At 38.9% G+C, this 25,290-nt stretch overlaps 1 protein-coding gene across 3 annotated transcripts in view; it reads right to left on the bottom strand.

Moving 5' to 3' along the window:
• Positions 1-4,499: 4,499 nt before the first annotated feature.
• The window catches only part of LOC135727064 (zinc finger MYM-type protein 4), a 37,894-nt gene continuing 17,103 nt past the window's right edge, over positions 4,500-25,290 (bottom strand). The window contains exons 17-30 of one of the 3 annotated variants that reach the window (XM_065244698.2): positions 24,667-24,786; positions 24,213-24,256; positions 23,982-24,129; positions 23,736-23,866; positions 23,034-23,163; positions 22,355-22,546; positions 20,973-21,067; positions 13,615-14,079; positions 9,192-9,342; positions 8,865-9,016; positions 8,362-8,476; positions 5,385-5,633; positions 5,167-5,287; positions 4,500-5,073 (exon numbers count right to left, since the gene is read on the bottom strand). In XM_065244698.2, coding sequence (XP_065100770.2) covers positions 4,866-5,073; positions 5,167-5,287; positions 5,385-5,633; positions 8,362-8,476; positions 8,865-9,016; positions 9,192-9,342; positions 13,615-14,079; positions 20,973-21,067; positions 22,355-22,546; positions 23,034-23,163; positions 23,736-23,866; positions 23,982-24,129; positions 24,213-24,256; positions 24,667-24,786 — 2,321 coding nt within the window. In that variant the 3' untranslated portion in view covers positions 4,500-4,865. The remainder of the gene's footprint in view (positions 5,074-5,166; positions 5,288-5,384; positions 5,634-8,361; positions 8,477-8,864; positions 9,017-9,191; positions 9,343-13,614; positions 14,080-20,972; positions 21,068-22,354; positions 22,547-23,033; positions 23,164-23,735; positions 23,867-23,981; positions 24,130-24,212; positions 24,257-24,666; positions 24,787-25,290) is intronic. The other 2 variants (XM_065244699.2, XM_065244700.2) reach the window with 2 other exon arrangements.

Raw genomic sequence — 25,290 nt, 5'->3', positions numbered from 1 at the left:
GAAATTTGCTGAGCTTGGTTGCCATGGAGCAGTGTCTCTGCATCCGATTGGTCCTCGCCGAATAGCCCCTGCAGCACCCCCTGCTCAAGCTCCTCCCAGTAGTCCCATGCGGACTTGGACGAGTTTGGCTCGTGTTCAGAATCGGTTAGGTCTGAATCCCAATCGCTGTCTCCTCCAACCGCAGAGCCTTGAACAAACTCGGCCTTAGAGCCACTGTCCTCCGATTCAGAATTATTTGAGTCACCATATACTGCATGACCCTCTGTAACCAACAGGTGGCAATCTGGAGCAGCCAGGTAAACAAAACTATCTGTAGACAGGAAGTCACATTCATCGGGGTACAGGCAGGGTTTGATAAAGGATATGGGTGGTGATGGCCCTTCCACTGCGGTTTTGGTCACATTTCCCTGTGTGGTTGGAGGTGGCACTGACACGGCCAAGTAGACGAAACTGTCCGTCGCAACAAATGAATCTGTGTCAGTTTTGCTTAACACATTTTGTTTCACTTCATGCTTGGAGGGGGACAGAGGTAAAGGCACATCAGTCTTCGATGTGTTCACAGTGTTATGAATCTGTTGGGTTAGAGTTCCTTTGTCCACAGGCCTCAAGCGTTTTTTTATTTCCGTAGCTTTGGTTGTAATCTCATTACAAAACGCTTGTCTTCTGCACTCTATGCTATTAGACCTAAATCCAGAGGGTTGTTTTTTGTCCAGCGGCATTATTTTATTTAGTGTGGGGATTGGTAGGCGTGTCTGCATCTTTCTATCATCGTCTGTCAACTCGTCCCCTTGGCTAAGAGACGAGGTGCTTCCTATACCTAGATCTGACATTGGTCTGTCACTTTCGAAAGTGATGTCCTCTCTGCTGGTGTGACTGGGATTTGACATGTAGATACCACTTGAGTCCGAGTCCAGGGTCAGGGCGGAGTCTGGTGACTCACTATAGGTGTATTTGTTTCCAATTTGAGCATCAATGGAGGCAAGATCCAAGGTGGTTGGTATTTTACTACGAACAAGCGGCTGTGTGTCAACAACACTTATTTTAGTTTCACACGTTTTGAAACGGTAGTGAAATTCTGGTTCTTCGTCATCTTGGCTTTCGATGACCTCTCTGTTCATTCGCTCAATCTCCAGAAGGTCTTCAGCATCCAATTCTGAACTTGTCGCCGATGGAGCTTGTGAGCCACCAAACCCTGATGGAGGATGTAAAAGAGGCCAGCGCCTTAGAGAGCCAATATTTTGGGGATCTGATTCATTCAAAGACTCATCCCAGATTGAGTTAACCATCTCCAACACAGCTTCCCAGTTCTCTTCCTCACATTCATGAGTGGAATTTTCATCAATGTCTGGCTCAGCACGCTCCTCTATTACCAGCATTTTGCTACTTCCTTCTAAAGCATCCTCCATCACGTTTTCATTTCGGGATGGTTGTGCACTACACACTTCTCGCTCTCGCAATATTTTCCAGTCCTGTAGGGAGCAATCCTTTAAGTCTCTGGTTAATGTTGATCTACCCAACTGTCCATCCACATTTCCCTGGTGCTCAGAGAATGGTGAAAGGCGAGGAATAGTCTTTTTGTCAGAGACACTTCGAAATAACAGAGAGGGCAATGGAGGGAGAATTGGAAGATTGTGAACTGCACCACCTTGTCTTACCGTCCGCCTTCTTCCGATCAGCCGACGTGGCCAGGTGGACTCCATGGAAGAAGGGGAGATGGCAGGTCTTTTTGTTGTCTGGGAGCGCAGAAGGGGCGTAGTGTCATTTTCAGGTTCTGGGGTGGTGGATGGCTGTTCTCTCTCAGGTTCAATACTCTTGGGTTTAAAAGTCAGAAACAAATTATCTTTTGCCGTGTACCCATCACTCCTCATACAATGGCTATTCCCTATATGATCTTGGTCATCTTGGCCACACATTAGGGCACTGACTGATAATTCTGACAGAGGTGGCCTTGGTGAAGAGGGTTGGGTGGGTAAGGACTGTCTATGGAACTGCTGGTGGTAGGGCAACGGAGACGGCGAAAAGAATACAGAAGGTGTGTGTGTGCCAGTAGAGAAAGGGGATCCAGAAAAGGGTGAGATCTGTGGAGAGGTGATACTGTTAGGAAAAAAGGCGACGCCTGGATTCAAATAGTTCCGTTCATTTGTGGAGAGCTCCAATGGTTCTGGGAGCTTTGGTGGAGACAGAACCTTCCACGAGTGTCGGCAGAGAGTGTCCTTCTTGGAGCTGTCCTGGAGATGATGTCGTTTGTTCATGGATCCACTCGGAGCTGAACTGCAGGACACGCTGGGGGATGCCGACCTCACAAACCCTCCTGGCGACCTGCTCATCATTTCATCATTTGCCAGTTTTAAGGAGTCAAAAATGAACCTCTCATCCAGTTTCCTGCCACTGCTGATTAATACAGAAGGCCTTGTTTCAAACATGTCTCCACCTGCTCCCAGGGAACCGTTACTGGGGAAGTCAGTTTCACGACCCCTCCTTGAACCCAGGGTGCTGTGAGCAGAACTGTGGTCGATCTGTTCATTGATGCACATTGTGTCATAGATGGATCGTTGAGGAATGTACCCATCTTCATTGTAACCCTCTCGATCATCCACTTTTTTCGAGCAACAAGGGCTTTGCCGTAAACACCCTGGACGACTTAATGGCTTTCCCATTATGTCACCTCTTGACAACGGCTCTTAAAAGATCTCCAATACAATCCTCCAAAAGTCTGTAGTGTAATGTTGATAGAGCATGTGTACCAGGTCCTTTTAGTAGTTAGTTATACTTCTGATGTTGGTAGTTAGCTGTTAGATTTAAGAAATGCCTGCAGTATCTCCACCAGAAAACTGAAGAAAAACAACAGTACAGGAAGCAACTTTGTGAGTCATCAAGCATATAAACAAAACCTTTCCTTTCATAAACTGTAAGCTGTATTTATGTCTCTCTTCAATTCGGTCTGCCAACAGCTGCTCCGTTCCAAATTTAGAGCTCTTATACCCAAGAGTCAAGATCTTATACTGTAAATATCAAGGGCATAAACTCACATTTCTTCTTCACCCAAGCACAACGTTACACTTCTCCATGGTCTCTTTGCATTGCTTCTTCGTGTTGGTTAGAATCAACGCAACTTTAACAGTCAAAGTATCGCATGCATAACAGATGGACGTCCTGGTCCCTAGTGCTCAGCTGGTCCAGGTGTGAAAGCTGTTCAGGAATCCAAGCATGCAGTCCGTATTCCGGCATTATCTTTCAGCTCCGTCTTGTCCTTAGTCACACAGAAACACTGTTGGTTTGATAAATAGGCTCTTATTTCAGCACCACCGCCAGCTCTCTCTCTCTCTCTTTTCTCCCTCCTCTTATAGCTCCCTCCCTTGAGTTTTAACGCTGCTTCAGGGCTTTAGCACTTATCTGGAGCTTAGGACTTTTTTGCCTCCCTCATTTCATTTCCTTTCAGTCATTTCATCTCAATTTGATTTGACCTCTAATAAGACGGCTTCGATTTTCATCAGACCTTATCTTCTTGTCCTATCGGTTTATAAAACCCTCATTTTAATTAAAGTAGCAGCGCAAGGTCAAAACATGCTTTTTGTTTTTGATTTTAGCGTAGTATGTAATTGTCCAGACTAGTTTTGTACAGCCAGATTGTGTCTTTGTTGTACTTCTCTCTCACCCACACACTCTCAAACCCTCTAAAATCACACCTCATCTGCCTGAAGCACTCCCACACACTCAACAGCTAACATGAACGTGATCTGTCCCTGAGATTTGCACGACCGAATGTACGTTTACAAAAAATAGCAGGAATTGCAGAAATCGGATGAGTGTAAACTATCGATACAAATAATTTTTAAAAGGTCTCTCTTACAAGTTTCGAGACTTCTATCGCTAGAGTTACAGGATAAATTAATAGGTCTGATGTGGGACGTTTGGTTATATGCAACAATTCCAGATCTGTAGGCTGATGCATGGATACAAGTGCTTTTCATATCTGAATTACATGATACTCAACAGCAGGAGCACATTCAGAATCCAGTGTGAAGCACAAGCAACGGCTCTCGTCTCTGTTACCATGGTAGCGAATGACAATTGGCTTTACATCGTAGGCTGGCGCTGGATCTATCTGTGCAAATATCAGCATAATCATGGCAAAACATTGCTGATTTGAGTCACCATCGTTGCCTTGTCAAGGTCCGGTCACTTGGACTAACAAAGCAGGACTGCCCTCTATTGACCGAGATGTGACACTTGCATTAATGCATCTTTTACCGAAGCCAAGCGTCATTACAAGAATGATTTTATATAATCATCTGATAACACAGGCACTGTTATTTACTATGTAGCTCTGCGAGAACATTATCAATGTTTCTGACAGTGTTCACACGGAGGTCAGCAAGTTGCTGTAGTGTTGTTTGTCAGTGGGCGTTTCATCTCGACTACCGAAGCTGCTCATAACAGAGACTTAAATCACACAAAACACAGCAAAAATGACAAATCTTATAGAAGTAAATCAGTCGTACGTCTGTGAATTGATATATATTTTCAAAGGTTATCAACAATCATGACATGATGTATGTTTGGACATAAAAAGCTTTCGCTATATAATACTAAATACTGTGAAACAAATGTCTACAATGACAAATTATTAAAATTCAGACAAAGTCCCTCAATGTTTATCCGTCTGTAATATTCACGACAGAAAATAAATGACTCGAGGAATGTCCGATAAGTGTGTACACATGGGGAAAATTAAAGTACATAAATGTCAATAAATGTCTCATGATTGACCGGTTATTCTGTTTTTTAACTTGGCTCCTTTTAAGTTAAAAAACACCCATTTAGTCTTTTCCATGATGTCTTTTATCAGTTCAGGTTTCAGGTTCTCATTGAGAGCTCTCGTCTGATGAGTCTGGGTATTTTTGCTGCTTAGTGTCCATGTGAACGTCCCGTACAACTATGATGCGTGTGAGCATGCTTTCCATCATGGCAGTGTCCAGTGGCTGAGCCGAGTACCACACAGGGCTGCCGGGATGGCAGGAGCTCTCGGGCTGCATGTAGAAGAGATCTGGACGCTGCTTTACAGAGATTAAGCTGTGGATAGAACAGAGAACGATCATACGTACAGCGCCAATGTTCAGACCAAATAAGACTCCCAGATTGGTTAGTCTAATGCATTGTCCTCACCATTTCGAGAGATAGAACTGGTAGAGTCTAACAGGACAGCGTAAAGGGTTCTCCGAGTTCTCGGGCATCTCGATAAACTCCTCGTCCACCACCTCCTCCTCTTTTTTTCTTTTACCAGTCCCTGAATATTCAATAGTCACAGATCAAGAAATATCATGTGCATGGATCTCGTAAGACTGTACAGTTTGTCAGATTCTTACAAAATGTGCCTGCCTTACCTTTTTTGTCTGTGGTTTCCTCTTTGATAGGTAGTTTGAATTTAAGATAAGAGCTTGTGCCGGTTTTTGTGGTCTTCGTGCATTGGGTGACATTGGCAAATGTGAGTCGTCGATGCTGTTCGACCGTTTTGAGGTTTAGCATTTTGGTTACGAAAAACAGCAGGGTGTTGAGCAGAACGATAGGAGACAGGGCTCCCAATTGCTTACATTCCCAAAGGTACTCCTCCTCAACCCGTGAGTTCACGTATCCTGAGGAAATAGAAGAGCAGATGTCCCAACCACATTAAAGGCCTATTTATAACATTTTATTTCAATTCAGTTCAGTTCAATTCAAGTCAATTCAATTTAATTAATTGAATTGCTCGAAAATGCTCATTAATCGATCCTTATCCGTTAACCGATTTAATTTAAAGGAACAGTATGTAAGAAATTTATATCAACTATCATAAAATGGCCCTGATATGTCACTAGACAATAAGAAATAATTTTCATTTCAAATACTTATATCACTGACAAACAGTGGTCCGGCCAGGATATTGTCATTTAAAAAGTGGAGTTGCAGCCTTCAACTGATGTTTATGTTGTCATGTTGTGTATTGGCCACCAGTTGTGTGATTGCAGTACCTGTTTTGGCCACAATCGTAGTATTTTCTCAATCGGATGCAAAAATACCAGAACATTTAGCTTAAATTCACCTCTTAAATTTACGTATCACATAATTCTTGACACAGAAACATGCAATAGCAAGGCAATGGCAACACGCATTAACTCATTCCCCGCCAGCCATTTTTTTTTTTAAGTTTTTTAAGGTTTCACAAAATGCCTTTCAGGAAATTTATCTTCTAAAAATATATAAACGTACAAATATATCAAATGAAAGAACAGACCATCTGCTTTCAAACAAACAATAAACAAACAAACAAAATGGGGAAAAGGTTTTATCCTAGTTTTATCTATATTTTTTTCTCTGCTTATAAACTCTTTAAAAATATTTTAAAAATGATCTCTGTGAAGGAATTTTGTTAGAGATCAGATTCAGAATAATGATCAAAACATACACAGAGTTTAAAATTAGTAAATAGCATTTTTTTGCTTCAGTCTTTTTATAAATTGGGCAAGTGCGGTATTGCAGATTAACATAAAAATTTCTCAGGAACATTTTTTTAGGCAAAAGTTTTCTCTTAATTGATGAGATGACTTGTCAATGGCAGGGAAAGAGTTAAGTTAATGGGGCCACACGGTGTACATTCTGCAGCTTTCATGTGTACTTTCATAACATTAGGATACATCATGCAATAAAATAGCGTTGTGCCTATCGAAAATTGTGTTTTCATTGTCTATATCTGAAAATTTTTAAAAACAACTTTCTCCAACTCAGCTTTGACTTTTCTCCAGAAAAAAAGCGTGAACTCAACAAGAAAAGCTGTGTGCTGGTTGGCGTTGCCTAGTCTTTTGTCGAGTTCAGATTTGGTCTACTGTTAAACTGTTTCCACAAGTTGTTTTTTTCTGCGGGCTAAAGATGAAAGGATATTGTTCATTAGTTATTAGTATTTGGGCTGTGAGTAGTCTTTGGGATGTTTTTGGGCTAGTTTTAAATGTCCATTGGGATGCTTTTGGGCTAGTTTTAAATGTCCATTGGGATGGTTTTGATACGCAAATCTGGCAACCCTGGACGTTTAGTTTGGATTATATATGCTGTGTCTGAAAACTCTAAAATGCAGCCTTCTGAGGCAGCATTCCAAGGCAGGAGGGCATCAAGGCACGTCCGATGTTTGTTTACTTCCTGTCTTCTGAGATAATTCTATGTTTGGGCGTACAATGAGAATGTGATTGGTCGAGCCTGGTCGAGTTCGAAAAAATAAAATGGCGGCCAAGGAAGTAGAGCACAATTTTAGTGTAAATAAAGGTATATTATTCACACTTTTATTTGCATTTCTAGCGAGAAATTAGTATTGTTGTTTTAAAAATATGTGATTAGTTATCACAAAGGCACTCTCACTCTGTTTACATTTTAAACACGCTGCCTATGAAGTGTGTCCGAAAACGTTTCTCTGAGCTGCCTTCATGCCTCCGAAGTCATTGCCTCATGAGGCAGCGAGACACCAAATCACTGCCTTCGTTTTCGGAAGCAGCCCTCGAATGTACATATAAACGAACATTTTAATCAGTTTGGAATGTTTAGGGTGCATGTAAACTGTATTGTCGTATCCTTCAATTGGATTCAATTCAGTCGGATTGATAAAATTTTGTGCATGTAAACATAGCAAGTGAGACATAAACACTAAGGTTAATTTATGATGATGATCTTTCAGTGTTATATCCATGTATTTATATATCTGTGGTTATGGCAAACTCCGTGTTCATTGGCTATTGTGAAAGTAATGTTGTGATCATCCTGATAAAGATCCTTAATATCAAACATGTTGGATATGATCATAGCACTGATTTACAAGCAAGCACATCGGGAGGTGTAAGATTTGAATTGTAAGCATCACACATGACATCATAATCTGAGCTAAACATCAGAACCAATTGAGGTCCTGGACTTAATTCCGGTCCTGGGAAAATACAGTTTAAACATGGCCTTTCAAGATGCTTCTCACTTCTCACTATACATTTTGAAAAAGAGCAGTTCGCCAATCACATCTCATTTTAAGAAAGAAAATCCCAGAGATTTGCAAAAGCATACAGGTTCCTATATCTCAATTGTTACAGCATTACATTAGCACTGCAAAACGTGGTTGGTTTGATCCTCAGGGAATGCATATAGTGATAAAATGTATAGCTTAAATGCACTGCAAGTTGCTTCGGATAAAAGTATCTGCCAAATGCATAAATATAGATATACAGTAAATTACTAAACTATACCTCAAGTGATCTGATAAACAGTGTGTTTGAATGCCAATAATGTGTAAATTACTATTTGAGTGGGTGTTAAAAAGACAACATAAGAGGTGATTTTGAAAATAACACTTACCCCCAGGTGGCAGCGTATTGGCCCAGTCTCTCAGCAGTTTGGTGATCTCGCTGATAAACTCGCTATAGCGCGAATCGGTAAAGATATTCTCAAGACGCCCATTTTCAAGCAGACACTAAATGAGTAAATGATATGAAAATACAGACATTTATCGATACAAATAAATACAAAAAAAAGTTCTAATATCTTATTATAAGTATGAGCTAATACACCCTTTTGGACAAGGGCAGTTTGGGTGTGCTTACACCTACATATGCTCTTTAGCACTTATTATTATACATATCAAATATATTAAATATAGAATTGAATATTAAATATAAATAAATATTTTTGCTTCAAATCCGCTTAATCCATTAAAAAAATGCTCATTTACAAGAAAACATGTCAGACACGCTTGGAGGGTTTTGCATCGGAGCTCTTCAAATCTACTTCGCATTGTACTGCATGAACACTCGTTTTAGATACTAACGGATTTAACTCGATGTAATAACAAAATATCAAACCTGCTGAATGCCCAGGCAAAGGTAGTAGACGCTATCAGGTTTGTAAACCTCGCCGTTTGGCCTCCGGGCTTCCTTGATGAAACGGCACAGACCGTAACTGAGTTCTGCGGAACTGCACTGCAACACATCCTGCTTCATAACCATGCGGCCTGCTGAAGAAGACACAGCGGGAAGTTAAAAAGTTGTTAAACACACCCCGGGCGAGCGCAATGTCACGCAGCAGCTGGCGAGAGCGACCTTTACTGATGACACATTTATTCTCACAGTCTGTGAGTCACGAGGCAGACATGACAGAGGTACAGTTTCTGGTTCCGATTGTGAACTTACAGGACTGTTGGTCCTCTTCGTCGGCCGTCCGTTCGGTTTTTTTCTTCACCCAACAGGACCAGGCCGCAACTCCGTATGCTTGGTTAAGCTTTGAGCTGGTGGTACTAAGCCAAACACCACCCGAAGCATCTGGTCCAGATCGCTTACGGCCCTAAAAGCACACAAAAATAGAGTTTTTATTATCATAAACGGTTTTAGCAGCAACAACATAAACAAATGGCTTTTGTAGCAGACTAAGCGCACCTTTTGGCCTTTTTACAGCTTTTTGCAGTTTATTTCTGATAACAATGACCTTAAGTTACGTTCATTCATATATGATATCTAACACGTATCAACCAGTACACTGAGCTAATGCTACTGTGTAAAATGTATGTGTGCAATATCAGCTACATGTCCTTGACCGGCTGCCAAACCTCTATGCACAATTGTAAAAATAAAATGTTTCGGTTTGCTAAAGACGAGGTAAGGTGCTTTAGCAACCAAAACATTTTATTTTCACCAAGGTATATGCTTCTGAGATCAATTTAGCCATTAGCCAGACTGATAAATACAAGCGTTAAGTTCACTTCAGTTCAGGCGCATAACCGCGATAACTAGGGCTGCAACGATTAGTCGTGCAAATGCACGTTTTCTCAATCAATGAATTTTAATAAATTAAAGTGAAATCCCGGCACATCCCAAAGCCAGGGGCCGCTTTTGTGCAGAAACTCGCATTACAAACGCTATTCCAGGAAATGTCTATAGGAATATTTATATCGCTGTTCTTCAAATTGTTTCAGGTATTTTCATGATAATAAAGAATATTTTGAATGATTTTGTTTAACGAGTGTTGCTTTATTAAATGCATGTTTTAAACGACTCAATGATTTTAGATTGATAAGGACTTCCTACTAACCAAATGCAAACGCATGTCTGAGGAAACCGTCTATACTTAAGTAAGGACCAGGATATCCAAAAAAGATGCACGCTAATTTTGAAAACAATAAAGCGATAACAACATTATAAACTAAATCAACATATTCGCAATCAACATACAATAAGGTAAATGTGTAAACTACAAAAATTTTAACCACAACATATTGTGCATATCTTTGCATCTTCTCATTTATTAAATAAGGACATACAAAACAATAATGTAAACATTGTTTAAAAGAAAACAGATGGTGATTCACCACCAATGAAAATAACCAAAAAAAGATGTTAACAAAATTTCAGGTCACCTGAACTTAAAAACTTAAAAAGGGAAACCAGGCAAGTCCGCGTAATATTTCTCTACGAGCTCCCCCTAGTGTCTGAAAGTAAATGCTTTCAAACAAACTGTCGTAAAAACGAACTTTTGTCCCTCCCCCCTCGGAACCAAGTTTATCAGCTTATTTCCAATCCAGTTATGTTTCCCTTCCGTCAAGGGTTTTCGATGCTTCTTCCCCGGCTCTGCCATTTGCAACAATCGCTAGCCGTGTTTAGCTCGCCTGCCTCTGTGTTGTTTGCCGTAAAGTGATCTTGCTTCTCGCGATATCTGAGACTTTGCGAGACTGAAGGACACCGGGTCGGATACAGCGAACTTGCAAGTGGGGTATTCTTCCTACAGATGGTAGGGGCGGGCGATAGAGTCTTCATTCGTCCGGTAATGAGTCATTTAACCATATACCGACTTACGAAGATGATTTATTAACATAAAAATGCTGCCTTGTGTCCCTTTATCACATAGACGGCGATGCATGTATTAAAAAGTAAGTATTAATATAAATAAATAATAAAAATAAAGGCTTGTTAAAACAAACTCTCACTAGCTAAAATAAAATAAAAATAGTAAGTTAAAGGTGCAATGTAGGACCTTTACTGCCAACTAGCGGTGAGACTGTGAATTGCAACCAACTGCTCAATCCCTCCATTTTAAAACGTATAGTGAAGCTACGTTAGCCACCAGAGGTCACACGCATCATTGTCTGAGACAACGTATTGACAAAACGCGCTCTATAGAAAGTTTGTCCATTTAGGGCTACTGTAGAAAGATGACAACGCGAAATGGGAACTTCCATGTAAGGGTACTCATGGATTATGTAGGTAAAAACATCTAATTCTAAGGTAATAAAAACAATATAGTTCATTATGTAAGGACTTTATACACCAATGAAATTAATAAAAGTTATGTATTTTATTATATTATATTGCATTTCTGTCAAAGGAATCCTTCTAAAAGTCCCGCATTGCATATTAAAAATAAATAAATAAGAAAGATAGAAAGCAAATGTGACGGCGAACACATGCACCAAAATAAATAAAGAGTTTGGTTCGAAAACGCAATAAATCCATTTTGACAAATTTCGGTAAAAACGTGTTTTCTACACCAAGAAAGTGACAAGATGAAAACCACTATTTTATGTTACAAACTTTTGCGCGGTTATACTTGACGTCGTCGCTTAACATTTTTTACAGCGATTAGCTGTGATTCTCGTTGACTTTGACTAAAATTATGGAAAGTTTTTCATAAGATCCCCTGGGGTCAATGTGTTAGCACGAGTGAAGCTAGATGCTGTCGGGAGAACAAGCGATCGTCTCCCGAGTGCCTCTCGCGTAAATTATTAGATGTTGATGACTTACGTTTTTTTCCCGTCACAGAAAACCACAGGTTTATCATTTCCAGTAAAGTATTATTTCGTTTTTGTTTGTTTCTTGATCACGAAGTACAAAGTAGATGAGGAAAACTAAGACTCTGTGTACTCAACGCGCCGCCATTGTTTGTTTACATTGCGTGGAATGGTGCGCTGTGATTTCTGGAGCGAATTTATTGCATTCTGTAGAAAAGGGGGAGAGGCGTTTATTGCGTTTTGGGAAAAAAGGGAGAAAAGATGACAGAACAACACAGTGGATATTGGATTTTGCGTAAAATTAAGAATTTACTTTTAAATACTGACCTGATATAATACTGATTTTGGCAGTAACTCATTTTTTTAAAAATGGCGTTTATTGCGTTTTGGAACCAAACTCTTCAAATATAGGCCTAAAGAATAATGCATAGAATCTATGACACTCAATTTTTATAAAGTAGGCTACCATCTCAGAAAAAAAACTGACAAAGACGCCTTCAAGCATCCACTGCCACCAGACACACTCTTCTCCTTTTATGGAGACTTTCTTCAAGTGCAGCAGCCTCCATGGCAACCGCATCCCCATCTTCAACACCTTCAGCTTTAGCTTCTTCTGCCCTCATCTGGCCTGCATTCAGACACCTTCTATTTCCCTGCATGGTGTTATCTACAAAGTTCTGGATTTCCCTGTGTGTTTCTAACAGCCTCTGCCACAGACCTAAACAAAAAGATTTGAACAAGCCAGACAGACGGTCCACATCCAGCAGGACGAACCTTCCTAAACGTCACCTGACAGTATCTTTCACATCACACACTGATATAATCACACTTATCTGATGATTTTTGTCAATATTGGTTCATATTTATTAATGGAACAATATGTAAGATTTTAGCTTAAAAATATTTCGCAAGAACACAGTTTTCACAAAGTTCCTTTGGCTTAAAATAACGCAGACTTCTTTGTTTTGTTTTAAGCACATATGCATTAAAGGGATAGTTCTTCCAAAAATGAAAATGGTGTCATTAATGACTCATGTCATTCCAAACTCGTAAGTCCTCCGTTCATCTTCAGAAACACAGTTTAAGATGTTTTATATTTAGTCCGAGAGCTTGTTGACCATTCATTGAAAATCTACATACGGTATACTGTTCATGTCCAGAAAGGTAATAAAAACATCATCCAAGAAGTCCATGTGACATCAGTGGGTCAGTTAGAATGTGTTGAAGCATCGAAAAAACATTTTGGTCCAAAAATAACAAAAGTTACGACTTTATTCAGCATTGTCTTCCGCGTGTTGTGAAGCGCATGCGCGAGACTAAAGTCACGTGACTGATGACGTGTTATCCTCAAACATGTTTGCGAAGTTTGCAACAAAAAAAACAGCTGGGGCACACCAGATAACACGTTAGCTGTGTTGTACGTCATCTGCGTCACTGCAGCGATGTGACTTTAGTCTCGTGCATGTGCTTCACAACAGATGCGGAAGAGAAGACGCAAGTCGTAATTTTTGGACAAAAAAGTATTTTTGATGCTTCAACACATTCTAACTGACCCACTGATGTCACATGGACTACTTTGATGATGTTTTTATTACCTTTCTGGACATGGACAGTTTACCGTACATAGATTTTTCAATGAAGGGTGAACAAGCTCTCGGACTAAATATAAAACATCTTAAACTGTGTTCTGAAGATGAACGGAGATCTTACGAGTTTGGAACGACATGAGGGTGAGTCATTAATGACATTATTTTCAATTTTTGGTGAACTATCCCTTTAAAATATATTTTACACAATGTTTGAGCTTATAAAAGTATCAACTGGTTGCCTACTACCTTTCGATAAGAACGTGAAACTCTGGGTCCGCCGCTACTTCTCGGCAAGCGCAAGAATTCGTTGATTCTGTCCTTGATGCGCTTTCGGTCAGCTCTGGTCAAGCCGGGGAACTTCTGGGAAACAGCTTTGATGATGAAGTGCCTTAGGTTCAGAGGCAACGCATATTTACCCCTTAAACCGCTCCAGTTGGTGGTTAACGCCCACTCTGTATACTGCTGTTCGGGTAAGACCGACTGAAACAGAAGGGAACCGAATCGATCGGGCCGGCCCTGACTCTGATTCATTAGCATCTTCAGCTGAATCTTTGAGGGAGGCGTGAACTTGAGATTAGGATGGCAGAGTATAGGTGTCACTGTTAAGTGTTGCTGTAGAGTTTGGTATGTAGAGGTGACAGGTGTTGGTGTTTGCTCCTCTTCTTCATCCTCAGAGTAAGTGCCTGACTCCTCTGCTGTCATCTCCGACTCCTGCAACAGATACAGCAGCCACCTTCAGAAGGCTTTGTCATCTGTGGTTCTGGGATGCAGCATCTTCGCATATTTAAATTAACTGATTGACCATTACAGTGTATGGCTAGCTAATTACCTATGTTTAATAAAGTATATTTTTTAAATTAAATAAATGTTACACTAATTGTGTATTAATTGCAGCAGCAATCCTTTCACCTCTCTAACGCCACCTCTGTTTGAAACATAGAACTGCAGGCAACTTTGCATTGAAAGAGAATAAACTGGCATTTCCTGCGAAATCGTACAGATGATCATTACAATAGGTTTATCGTCTTGAATCAGAGTAAGGTACGGAGACGGTTTTGAACACTGATTTAAATGATTTTTGCATATTTTAATTATTATGTTTTATTAAATGTTCATTTTATATGCCTTTTTATAAACAGATGAATGTTTTATGAGCATGATCTTAAATTTACTCATAATGGAGTATTTAACCATAAACTCTTCAATGAGTCTCTTTTTAAATTGTAACGCGTAAAGTTTGTTGTTATCTGGCGAGGTTTCTAGTAGTAGCAATAGCAAAACGTTGTTTTTGTTGTGAGAATAAATTTCGACAAGTTCAGCCTCCATCTATTTATGGTTATAGGGTCACTCTTTAGTTTAGATGTTTTTGAGATTAACTTTATACTTAAAGTCCGTGTAAAATCATTTTAGAAAGAAATGTATTTCTGAAACATGTTATAAAGACTTTAAACTGTGTAGTATTGAACTGTGGAGTTATACCGTAAACTTTTCACATTTCTGTGTTAAGGATTATGTGGGCGTGGCTAAAACAGAGGCTCGATGACGCACTGGAGCCACTGAGAATTGCCCCGCCCCTAACACAATAGCGAGCATCCATTCAGGTTGTAGCGTATTTTTGAAAGTTGAGAATAACTACAGATTTCCTACAGTGGGTGTGGTTTCAGCGCTACAACGGAAACTCCCCCTCCGTTTGAGATTCCTGCCTATTTTATTTACTTGGCTTTTTTAATAATTCAAATTTGTCGGGGTGGTTAATAGCGCATCTTTCTGTGGTGTGACAAACTAAAAACACATTTAATATTAGACTTTACACATTTCTTCAAGACTTTGTATGAGACTAAAAGATTTTATTATTATTTTCAATAAAAATCTAACAATTTGTGTCCCAAGGCTCTTGGTTCTGTAAAAGCTTTGGTTACTTAACTCATTTCTGCTAAGCATAACCGCAGCATTGTTGTCATATCAGAAATACCTATTGTTTAGTTTTTGTCATGAATGTTTTTATTTATTGAACATAAGGTACAGGTGTGATAACTGCGATAAACTACAGGGTCCCCACAGTCCAACAGAAAACCTGGATTATATTTAAATTTGTGATAGCACCATGAAATGGGTAACATTTATTTTGCGATTATAAATGCATGCTGTTTTTAATGTTGTGTTTGTGTTAAACTGAATGTTATGTCTTGGGAATGAACTTGCTCATTTTACATGTGGATGGATTGCACTTAAAGGAATATTCCAAGTTCATAAAAAATCTGGTAATTTAAACACCCCGATGTCATCCAAGATATTTAAAGAGCCAGTAAGATGACAATTTTAAGCATCCTATCACTATTTATAAGTCCCGGACAACAGGTTTAAATGCATGCAAGGTCAAAAAACACTGTAATTTTCTCAAAATATAAATTTAAAATTACCCCATTTCTCAGAGATCCCCAAACGATTCGTGTGAAGCCGTTCAACGACTCAGTCTGCCTAAACCCCACCTTTCAGTAGCCTACTCTGCTCTGATTGGTCAACTGACACAGTGTCTTTGCACAGATCAGTCTCACAGACCACAGATCGGTGGCACAGACCAACAACAGTGCAACATGTATTGACCTCGTGCTAACATGATCTACTGAGAAGACATTATTAACATCAATACACATCATTCATCATTAATCCAAGCAATTACAACGACGATTGAAACTAACATTTTACACTCATTTAAGCATTTATGTAAACTAACCGGGTCATAGCAAAACCGCTTGCTATCGTGACTCTGACAGTATATAAGTTAAGAGTTTAAACAACGATATCATTCATCATTAATCCAAGCAATAAAAACGAATATAGACATTTAACACTCTTTTAAGCAAGTATGTAGCTAAAATCATACTTACAGTTTGTGGTTAGGAGACGCATGTTGTTCCAAATAAAGTGGGTACTGAACCACTTTCATTGCCAAACGTCTAAATCCCTCCGATAAAAATTTATTTTAACCACTGATTCTTCACAGCCAGACACGTTTAGTATATCCCTCCTTGAAAAAGTCTCCTTTGGTAGTGAAAACAACACAAGCTGAAAACACAGCGTGAGCTGATGTTTACACTCACACACAAACTAGCTGTGGGCGGGTCATAGTTTTCGTTTCTCCCAGGCAAGGCTGTAGGCGGAGATTAGTATCTCATGTGATGTGGATAAGTTTGTGTGACGTGGATAAAATCAGGAAGAAGACTCACTCCCTATAACGACTCGTTTCAGCGATTCAGAGTCGACTCCCTACTTTAGAAGCCAATAACTTTATTAATCGTGCACTTTTTGGTTCAACTACTTTACACGTTGTTTACATTGATGGACAGCTACATGACACACTGCAATAAAGGTAAGTTTCGATTTTGGATCTGTGTGGCTCTTTAAGTCTTACTTTGTTCAGTGGAGAAGATATACTATAAAAAAATATATATATTTCAGGATTTTTCTCCATATAGTGGACCTCAACAGTTTACAGTTTCAATGCAGCTTCAAAGGGCTCTAAACAATCCAAACCGAGGCATTAGGGTCTTATCTAGCAAAATGATTGTTATTTTCGTAAAAAAAAAAGGATACTTTTTAACCACAACTTCTCATCTTGCTCCAGCCGTGTGACGTGCCAGCACGACCTTACGTATTTGTGTAAGCACATCGAAATGTAACGTGTTACATAGGTGAAACATTGTTACATTTTAAGCAAAAAGCTGACACAAAGACATGAATTAGTATCATTCTAACAACATCAGAACGGTCTTCTTTCTCCTAACTTGTGAACACTGGAGCGGTAGTTTGCATTCATCATGCCATGTGCGTCAAATGGCTAGTGCAAGACGAGAAGTTGTAGTTGAAAAGTACTTTCTTTTTGCCGAAAATGTTGATCGTTTCGCTAGATAGACCCTTTTTACAGTCCACGTGATCAAATAGCCTGCGCGTGCATTTTGGCAACGGGAGTAGTGTTGTTCCCTAGTGGTTTTAACGTGTTAGCATCTCAGAAAGTTTATCAAAATGGTTTCCCAGCATCAAAATGTCTGGTAGTTGTGTTTGGTTGCGCTAATATAATATACTAATATACATATATATGTATCTGGCAACTTTATAATTGGCCATCTGCTAACGTTTTTTATCCACTTCACTATAGTACACGAATCTGGTAGCGGTGTTAAAAAAGTTGATAAAGTCAGTCACTTTCTCTGTCTGTGTTGCTTTACTGTTGATTCTTGCCATACTTCCGTTGCCAAAATGCTCGCGCATGCGCTGCCTGCCACGTCATCATTGTGTACAAACAGTAAAAGGGTCTATAAGACCCTTATGCCTCGGTTGCGATCCCTTTGAAGTTGCATTAAAACAGTCAACTGTTGAGGTCCACTAAAGTCTATGAAGAACAAAAAAAAGACAAACATCTTGGATTACATGGGGGTGAGTAAACAATAGTATTTAAAGGAATATTCCATTTTCTTAAAAGAAAAATCCAGATAATTTACTCACCACCGTGTCATCCAAAATGTTGATGTCTTTCTTTGTTCAGTCGAGAAGAAATTATGTTTTTTGAGGAAAACATTGCAGGATTTTTCTCATTTTAATGGACTTTAATAGAGCCCAACATTTAATACTTAACTCAACACTTAGCAGTTTTTTTCAACGGAGTTTCAAAGGACTATAAATGATCCCAAATGAGGCATAAGGGTCTTATCTAGCAAAACGATTGTCATTTTTGACAATGAAAATAACAAATATACACTTTTAAAGCACAACTTCTCGTCTAGATCCGGTCCAGCGCGACCTAACGTAAATGCGTAGTGACGTAGGGAGGTCACGTGTTACATATATAAAACGCACATTTGCGGACCATTGTAAACAATAAACTGACACAAAGACATTAATTAGTATCAGTTGACATACAACAACGTAGGAACGGTCCTCGTTCTCAACACTTGTAAACACTGGGGCGGAGTTACGGGTTCGTCCTCTGTGACCTCTTGACGTATTGCGTGGGGTCACGTTGGCGCATCACGACCGGATCTAAACGAGAAGTTGTGCTTTAAAAGTGTATATTTGTTATTTTTATTGTCAAAAATGACAATCGTTTAAAATAAAAATGTATGCGATGATGATCTATTTACAAGTTACAAAAAAATATATAAATAAATTGCGGTTCATTTAATCCATTAAACTTTTATTAAGTAATACAGTGATAAATAAAAGAGTCAGTTATGAGAAGTGTTTAATCTAGCAAGTAAAAAAAAAGAGGAAAATACATTTGTTTCTTTTGAAGCAGTTCATTAATTCAATGTTTTATCAGCTTTCAGTCACAGTCTGTGCAGTCGAATCTTCGAGTGACCGCATCTTCAAGTGTTTGATGAAGGTTGTTAGGCAGCACATCTTTTCCTTTGGAACCATCCAAGTTTACAGAACCTATCCAGTTCTTATAAAAGCTAATGGGAATTAACATTTTATACAAAAGCGCAGCAAAATGCCCTGCCCTCGGCCTCCCATTAGGTCCTGATGAATACAGATACAGTTTTTTTTCCTCCAGCGACACGTGATTTAAAGTCACATCCTTGATGAGTTTTCCTTAGTTCCTAAGTTCCTTACACATTTTCCTCTCGAACCATCCCAGTCTTTATATAGTGGTTTGGGCAACCGACTCTCGATTGGGCCGACCCTGACTCTCATTCATTAGGGCCTTTAGCGGAACCATCAAGGGAAAAGTAATCTTGAGGTTGGGATGGTTTGTGATTTTGGTGAAGTTTGACATAGGGAGTCGACAGGTGATGGTGTTGGCTTCTTATCTACATCCTCACAGTTCAGTTCACTATTTAAGCCTTTTTTGTTGTCTTTGCCGACTGCAACAGATACATCAGCCTTCAAAAGGCTTTGTCAGCTGTGGTTCAGGGCAACAGGGTCTGATTTTTATAAGAATGAGCTTTGACAGCGCTCGACTTCTAGAGATAAAGTATCACACACAGGTTTAGATATTTGTGAGATGGACTTTGCACTGGAAAGATATTTGGACCATTCGGTTCTCTTATTTCACGTAAAATAAATATTAATTCACAAATCAGACATGTCTTCCACTTGCAAATGAGTTTTACTCTACCCGAGAGCAATATTTGGCCTATGAAATACTACGGCATAACTAAAAAAGGATTTTTTAAACATGAAAAACTCAAGGACAACAAGAATTCCCTAATATTTCCATTGCACTGTGGGAATCCATTTACTTACGTAATGTTGCAACTACAATGGGCATTTCTTCACTAAATAAAAACGTTCATGACAAAAAAACCATCACATAAGGGATACCATTATGTTAAAAACACCCAGACATGCTTGGCAGAAACAAGAACCTACAGCCTTTGGACACTAAAACCTAATTTGCGCCCAAGGTATCAAACACTGTCGACAGGTAACAAAATGCTCTGGTCAACCACTGAGCAGTGGAAGATCATAATATCTGCCCTGCAAAACCTATGTGTGTACACAAGTCACAAAAAGACAAGCGGGATGTTTGGCGTCATCTCCCGGAGCCTATCATCTGGATAACCATGCAAAGATATTTTACATATACACGACAAATGAAAATGGGAAAGAATGACTTGAATATCCAAGCTCTTAAATATAATATTAAGAAGAAAAAAAAAACAGATGGAGCACAGATGGTGCACAGCGTATTCAGAAATAGGAGCCTTCATATAAGTGTTAAAAATAGTGTTTTAATTTTGACAATAAGCCAAGACAGATTGATGAAGAACACAGAATTGAGAATGAAATAATGGATTAAGATTGACATGTTTCATTTCATCACAGAACATACAAAAATAAAAATCAATGGTGTTCAAGTAGGAGTGAACCTGAAATCTTTGTTGTGATACCAAGGCCTGGTGTTACAGATAGGACTTGGATTAAACCGGGACTAAACTTTAGCTAAACAAGGATACTGAAGTGGCTTTTATGAATGTGCCTTTGACAAAACATTACCGCTGTGTTACTTGAGATAAAACAATGTGACTGATATATTTCAAGATATGTCAGTGCATGCTATTTTTACTTTACCAATTAGGCAGCTCATACATGCATTATAGTCTGGGACTAGGTTTAAGTATCGTTTGTGAAACAGAGCCCAAATGTTTAACTAAAATATTTCTTGTTTATCAAAGGATATCTTTCTATACAACTTAATGTTCCTATGAAAAACATCACAAACTAAGAATAACACCAAGTGCATATAAATGCCTTAAAGCAATCACTCAAAACTCTAAACTACCAAAATAAACTAAAACTAGATTAATTTATTTTTTAAATTTAAGTCTTGAATATTTTGATATTTAAACTTAAGAATGGATACAGCCAAATGATTTTATAAGTTACAGAAATAGTCTCTTTTAGTTATCAGTTGCCTAATATTTTTAGGTGGATTGAACTCAACAAATCTTTATTTAATGTGCAGGTAAAATCAATAATCTTTAAAAAAAAAAAAATTATACTTTAACCATTCATACTGCAAATATCTATTCAGCTAATCCATCTTCATCTGTTTTTACAGTCAGCCAGCAATCTAAACTCTTTTGTCCATTTGTATTACATACCCGTTTTTTGGCAGGGTAACCATCTTTGGCCTTCCTGCGTCGCTTCAACGTCAAGACCAGTCTGTTTTCTTTTGTTAAACAAGGGTCTGTCGATGCTGTAAAATTACGTGCTTTGTTACATTATTTTGTTAAATCCTACCAGAAATGAACACAAACTAGCCATAAAAAAATGAAACATGATAATTGCATGAGTACCAAATAGTGGCAGCAAGTGACTGTTCTTCCGAAGGGCACGAATTCAAAATATGTGTTTGGCGTAATAATATAATAAATAATAATTCCTTAAATTTATATAGCGCTTTTCTCAGTACTCAAAGCGCTTTACATATGAACGGGGCATCTCCTCAACCCCCACCAATGTGCAGCATCCACCTGGATGATGCGACAGCAGCCATATGCGCCAGAACGCCCACCGCACACCAGCTTATTTAGGGTTAATAGGGTTGTGCCAATAGACAACAATAGTATTGTGAATCGACAGACATAATATCGCCAATAGCAGGCTTTCAACCAGTTGGCGATGGTTATTATTATCATCATCATCATAGTTTCACAGTAACATGCGCATTGCATGCTTATGGTCATGACAGTGTTGCCATTGCTTCATTTTTGTCTACCAATCAAGTGACTTATTATAAATGAGTAAAAAATTACAAAAAAAAAACACTGCCCTGCCCCCCCGATACTATCGTGTATCAGCGATGTTAGTGTCACAGGCTGACGATAGGACGATCTCAAAATTGGACAGTCCCATGTGCATCACATGTCTTGTCAAAATAAGTGTCTGCTGCACACATTTATGATAAAATAAACGCTCACGTTCACAAAATACCCGCAAGACAGTAAACAGTAACAGTAAACTCTAATTACACATGAGATTAAGCAAGTATCTGGCAAATGCGAGTGTCTCTTATATCATAAACCCTTTAGACGCGTCTGCAGCAGGCACTTATTTTGACAAGACACGTGATGCACAATATGTGTTCTTGGCGCGCCGAACACATATTTAAAAAAATGACGAACCACACACATGACGGGCTACATACACGTTGTGATGAATTTCGCATCAAGTGCCCTCAAAAAAAGAAGTCACTGGCCGCCACTTGTACCAACACACACCATGATCTTATCATATATGGCCCTCCCTGTAAAAACCCAGCTTATGTAATTTTTTATACCATTTCCTACATTATGTAAAGAACCTTGTGTTAAAATATAACCTTTATAACACTGACTGAGTAAAGTCATGTCAAAGATTGAAATCAATGTGATCAATCGATAAAATCAATGCTCCTAATCTCACAAGGCTTTAGCTGGATTTGACAAAGAGGGTCACATATTACACCATCTGCGGTACCACGTCCAGATGAAGGAATACTTACATCGAGGAATGTCGTCTTCCAAATCTGGATGTTCTGGAGATGCAGATGTTGCAGGAGCTACTTGTGGCTCCTCTTGCTCTGATGATGGCACCAACTGTTTCCCGCTGGCTCCGGGTTCCTCATTATCTGCCCAGCAGAGGGGTGTTGATCTGGCCTCTGACTCCAGATCTCCACTGTATGTGCTGCCCTGGTCTGAAGAAGAAAATATTGTTAGCAAATATTGCAGCAGTTTGGATTCTACAAATGGATTTGCCTACCCCATAATGGGTAAAAGTTTGGCTGGTAAGCTTGAAAAAAAAAAAAAAAAAGAAAAGTCAATGGGGTGCGTGTGCAAATGCTGTATATTGCCTTTGTGTAATAATAACACAAAATTACCATACTGTCCGTGTGGTCTCAAAATTTTGGCGTCATGCGGACGGTGCACGCATGCGGACAGCCCTAATATATCTTTGGCTTAAGGAATAACAGTCTGGATGGTTAGCGTGGCCGACTTGGCCACCTGGTGGTAGATGCCATAACTACAGCAGAGCCTGAATAAAATATTTCTTTACTATTGACAAACACCCAAGCCAAACAGTTACTATTAAGATGGCCACGAATAGCTTTATACAGCCATTACAGACCTCCTTGTCAGGTCTGCAAAGCTTAAAAAATGATCAAATAGTAAGAAAACATTTACCATGTGACACAGGCTTGTCTTTTCCCTTGTCTTCATCCTCCTCCACTGAGCTCTGAGCAGGCAGGCTACTTTTATGATCATTTGGTTCAGCAGCATCTTGGGATCCAGGTATGACGATAGGTACAGGCACCTGAATGTTAACAGTATAAAATAGGGAAATATTATGATAAGCTCTAAAACACTGGATGTTGTATAAATTAAGTCGTATTTAGATAACAGTTATGAGAAGTCTGTTTTTCCATCACACAGTTGTGTTAAAGGCAGGGTGCATGATCTCTGAAAGTGATTCAAGTGATCAAGTATTGACGTTTGGACTTTTCATTACATTATATTACGTTTCCATTAGGCATTAACGCTTTCATAGAGATTTAAAAAGTGTGAAGATTGTTATTACGCAATTGTAATTAAATCATCTTCATGTGTACAAAAAAAATATAAAGCCTATATAATAATAAAAAATATAATAGTGTACATTTTGTTTATTTTCATTATTATATACATTATAATTAAAGCCTTGTATTTGATTATAGCTTACTTGCTTATTGCATATGTATGGTATTCGTTGTTCTTGAATTTTTCGTACAATTTGAAGAAATTTTGGTATTAACGTTTTTATGGAATCATGAATGAGACCCATTGTTTAGTAAAATAACCCTGCTTTCAAGAGACCATTGCAAAAAAACATAAGGAAACAGAACGCACAGGCAGAGGAACTCCGAGTGGAAACGGTGTGTACTGGGTGTACAGATGCATCGGCACAGGAATGTAGACCGGCATGGGAATGGGAACCGGGAACGGCACCAACCTCACTTTTTCTCCGTTTTCATCAATCACTGCAGAAAAGGAAAGTGCAAATGTAACATTACATTTCTACATATTTTGTTCATTAAATGGTCGAGATGGCTTTCAGCAGGGATATTCAGAGCCAGACAGGCGGACAGAGCCAACCTGTTTCAGCAAGAGTTGGAGGTGTTGGATGTTCTGGCTGACACTGGACACCTTGTTCTTCAGTGATGGGTCGGCACATGAGAGCTTTGTTCTTCAACATTCTACGATTTGGAGTCCCGGGCACTGCAGCATCCGTCTGTGTGCTGGCCTATTTAAGGAATGATTGCATAATTTAAGATTCAAACGTTTCACTTTTTATATTAGAAGTGAAGTACAACATTAAATACTTACTTCCCCGATGTTTTTTGAGCTGGCGTTTGAGGTAGGGAGAGCTCCTGCAAGTATACATGTATTCATTTACAGACGCTTTTATACATTGCAACTTACAAATGTAAAAACTTAGCATACTTAGCAACTTTAGCATAGCTTAGCACAATCCATTGAATCTGATTAGACCATTAGCATCACACTAAAAAATAACCAAAGAGTTTCGATATTTTTCCTATTTAAAACTTGACTCTACTGTAGTTACATTGTGTACTAAGAACGACAGAAAATTAAAAGTTGTGATTTTCTAGGCAGATATGGTTAGGAACTATACTCTCAAACTGGCGTAATAATCAGCAACTTTGCTGATGTAACATGGCTGCTTCAGGCGTAGTGATATTACGCACTGCAATTTACATGTAGGATTGGACAACACGAGTATTAATGCAATGATTTTTAATTCACAAAACACAAATACCTGTAACAGCAGTATTTCCAGGTAATGTTGAGGCCAGTGACACTACGCCACCAATAACAGGCATGTCCTTTGAAATAGATAATGGAGCTTGTACAGTAGTGGTGGTGTTTGATACAGTACCTTCAGTGATGAAGACAAAAAAATTAGCAAATAAAAAAGGTAAACGTTTGCATTGTCATTTGTACAACCAATTTCAGCTTAAAGGAAATTGTTCAAGTCCGTGTAAAGTCACTTCAGATAAATGTTAAAAATGTTTTGCTGAAACACATTCTGAATTGTGGAGATATACCGTTAAACAGTTTTTCCACATATCTGTGTTCAGGATTGTTTGGGCGGGGCTAAAATGGTGGCTCGATGACACACTGAAGCCACCAAGCACGGCCACGCCCATAACAAAATCGCGATCATCCATTCGAAAGTTGAGAGAGCTTGGTTTGAGAGGTGTGAATCCTGCCTGGTTTTTCAAGATTTTGATAACTTCAAGTTAACTGAGTTTTTTTATTAATTCAAATTCACATTTTTCTGTGGTGTCCCAAACTGAGAAAACATTTAATATCAGACTTTACACAGACTTTAACTATGATTACATGAACCTGATAGCCCAATCGGAGATGAAAAATGATA

The sequence above is a fragment of the Paramisgurnus dabryanus genome, chromosome 17 (assembly GCF_030506205.2).
Source record: "Paramisgurnus dabryanus chromosome 17, PD_genome_1.1, whole genome shotgun sequence".
NCBI classification, from domain to species: domain Eukaryota; kingdom Metazoa; phylum Chordata; class Actinopteri; order Cypriniformes; family Cobitidae; genus Paramisgurnus; species Paramisgurnus dabryanus.
This window is presented reverse-complemented; position numbering and strand designations above follow the sequence as displayed.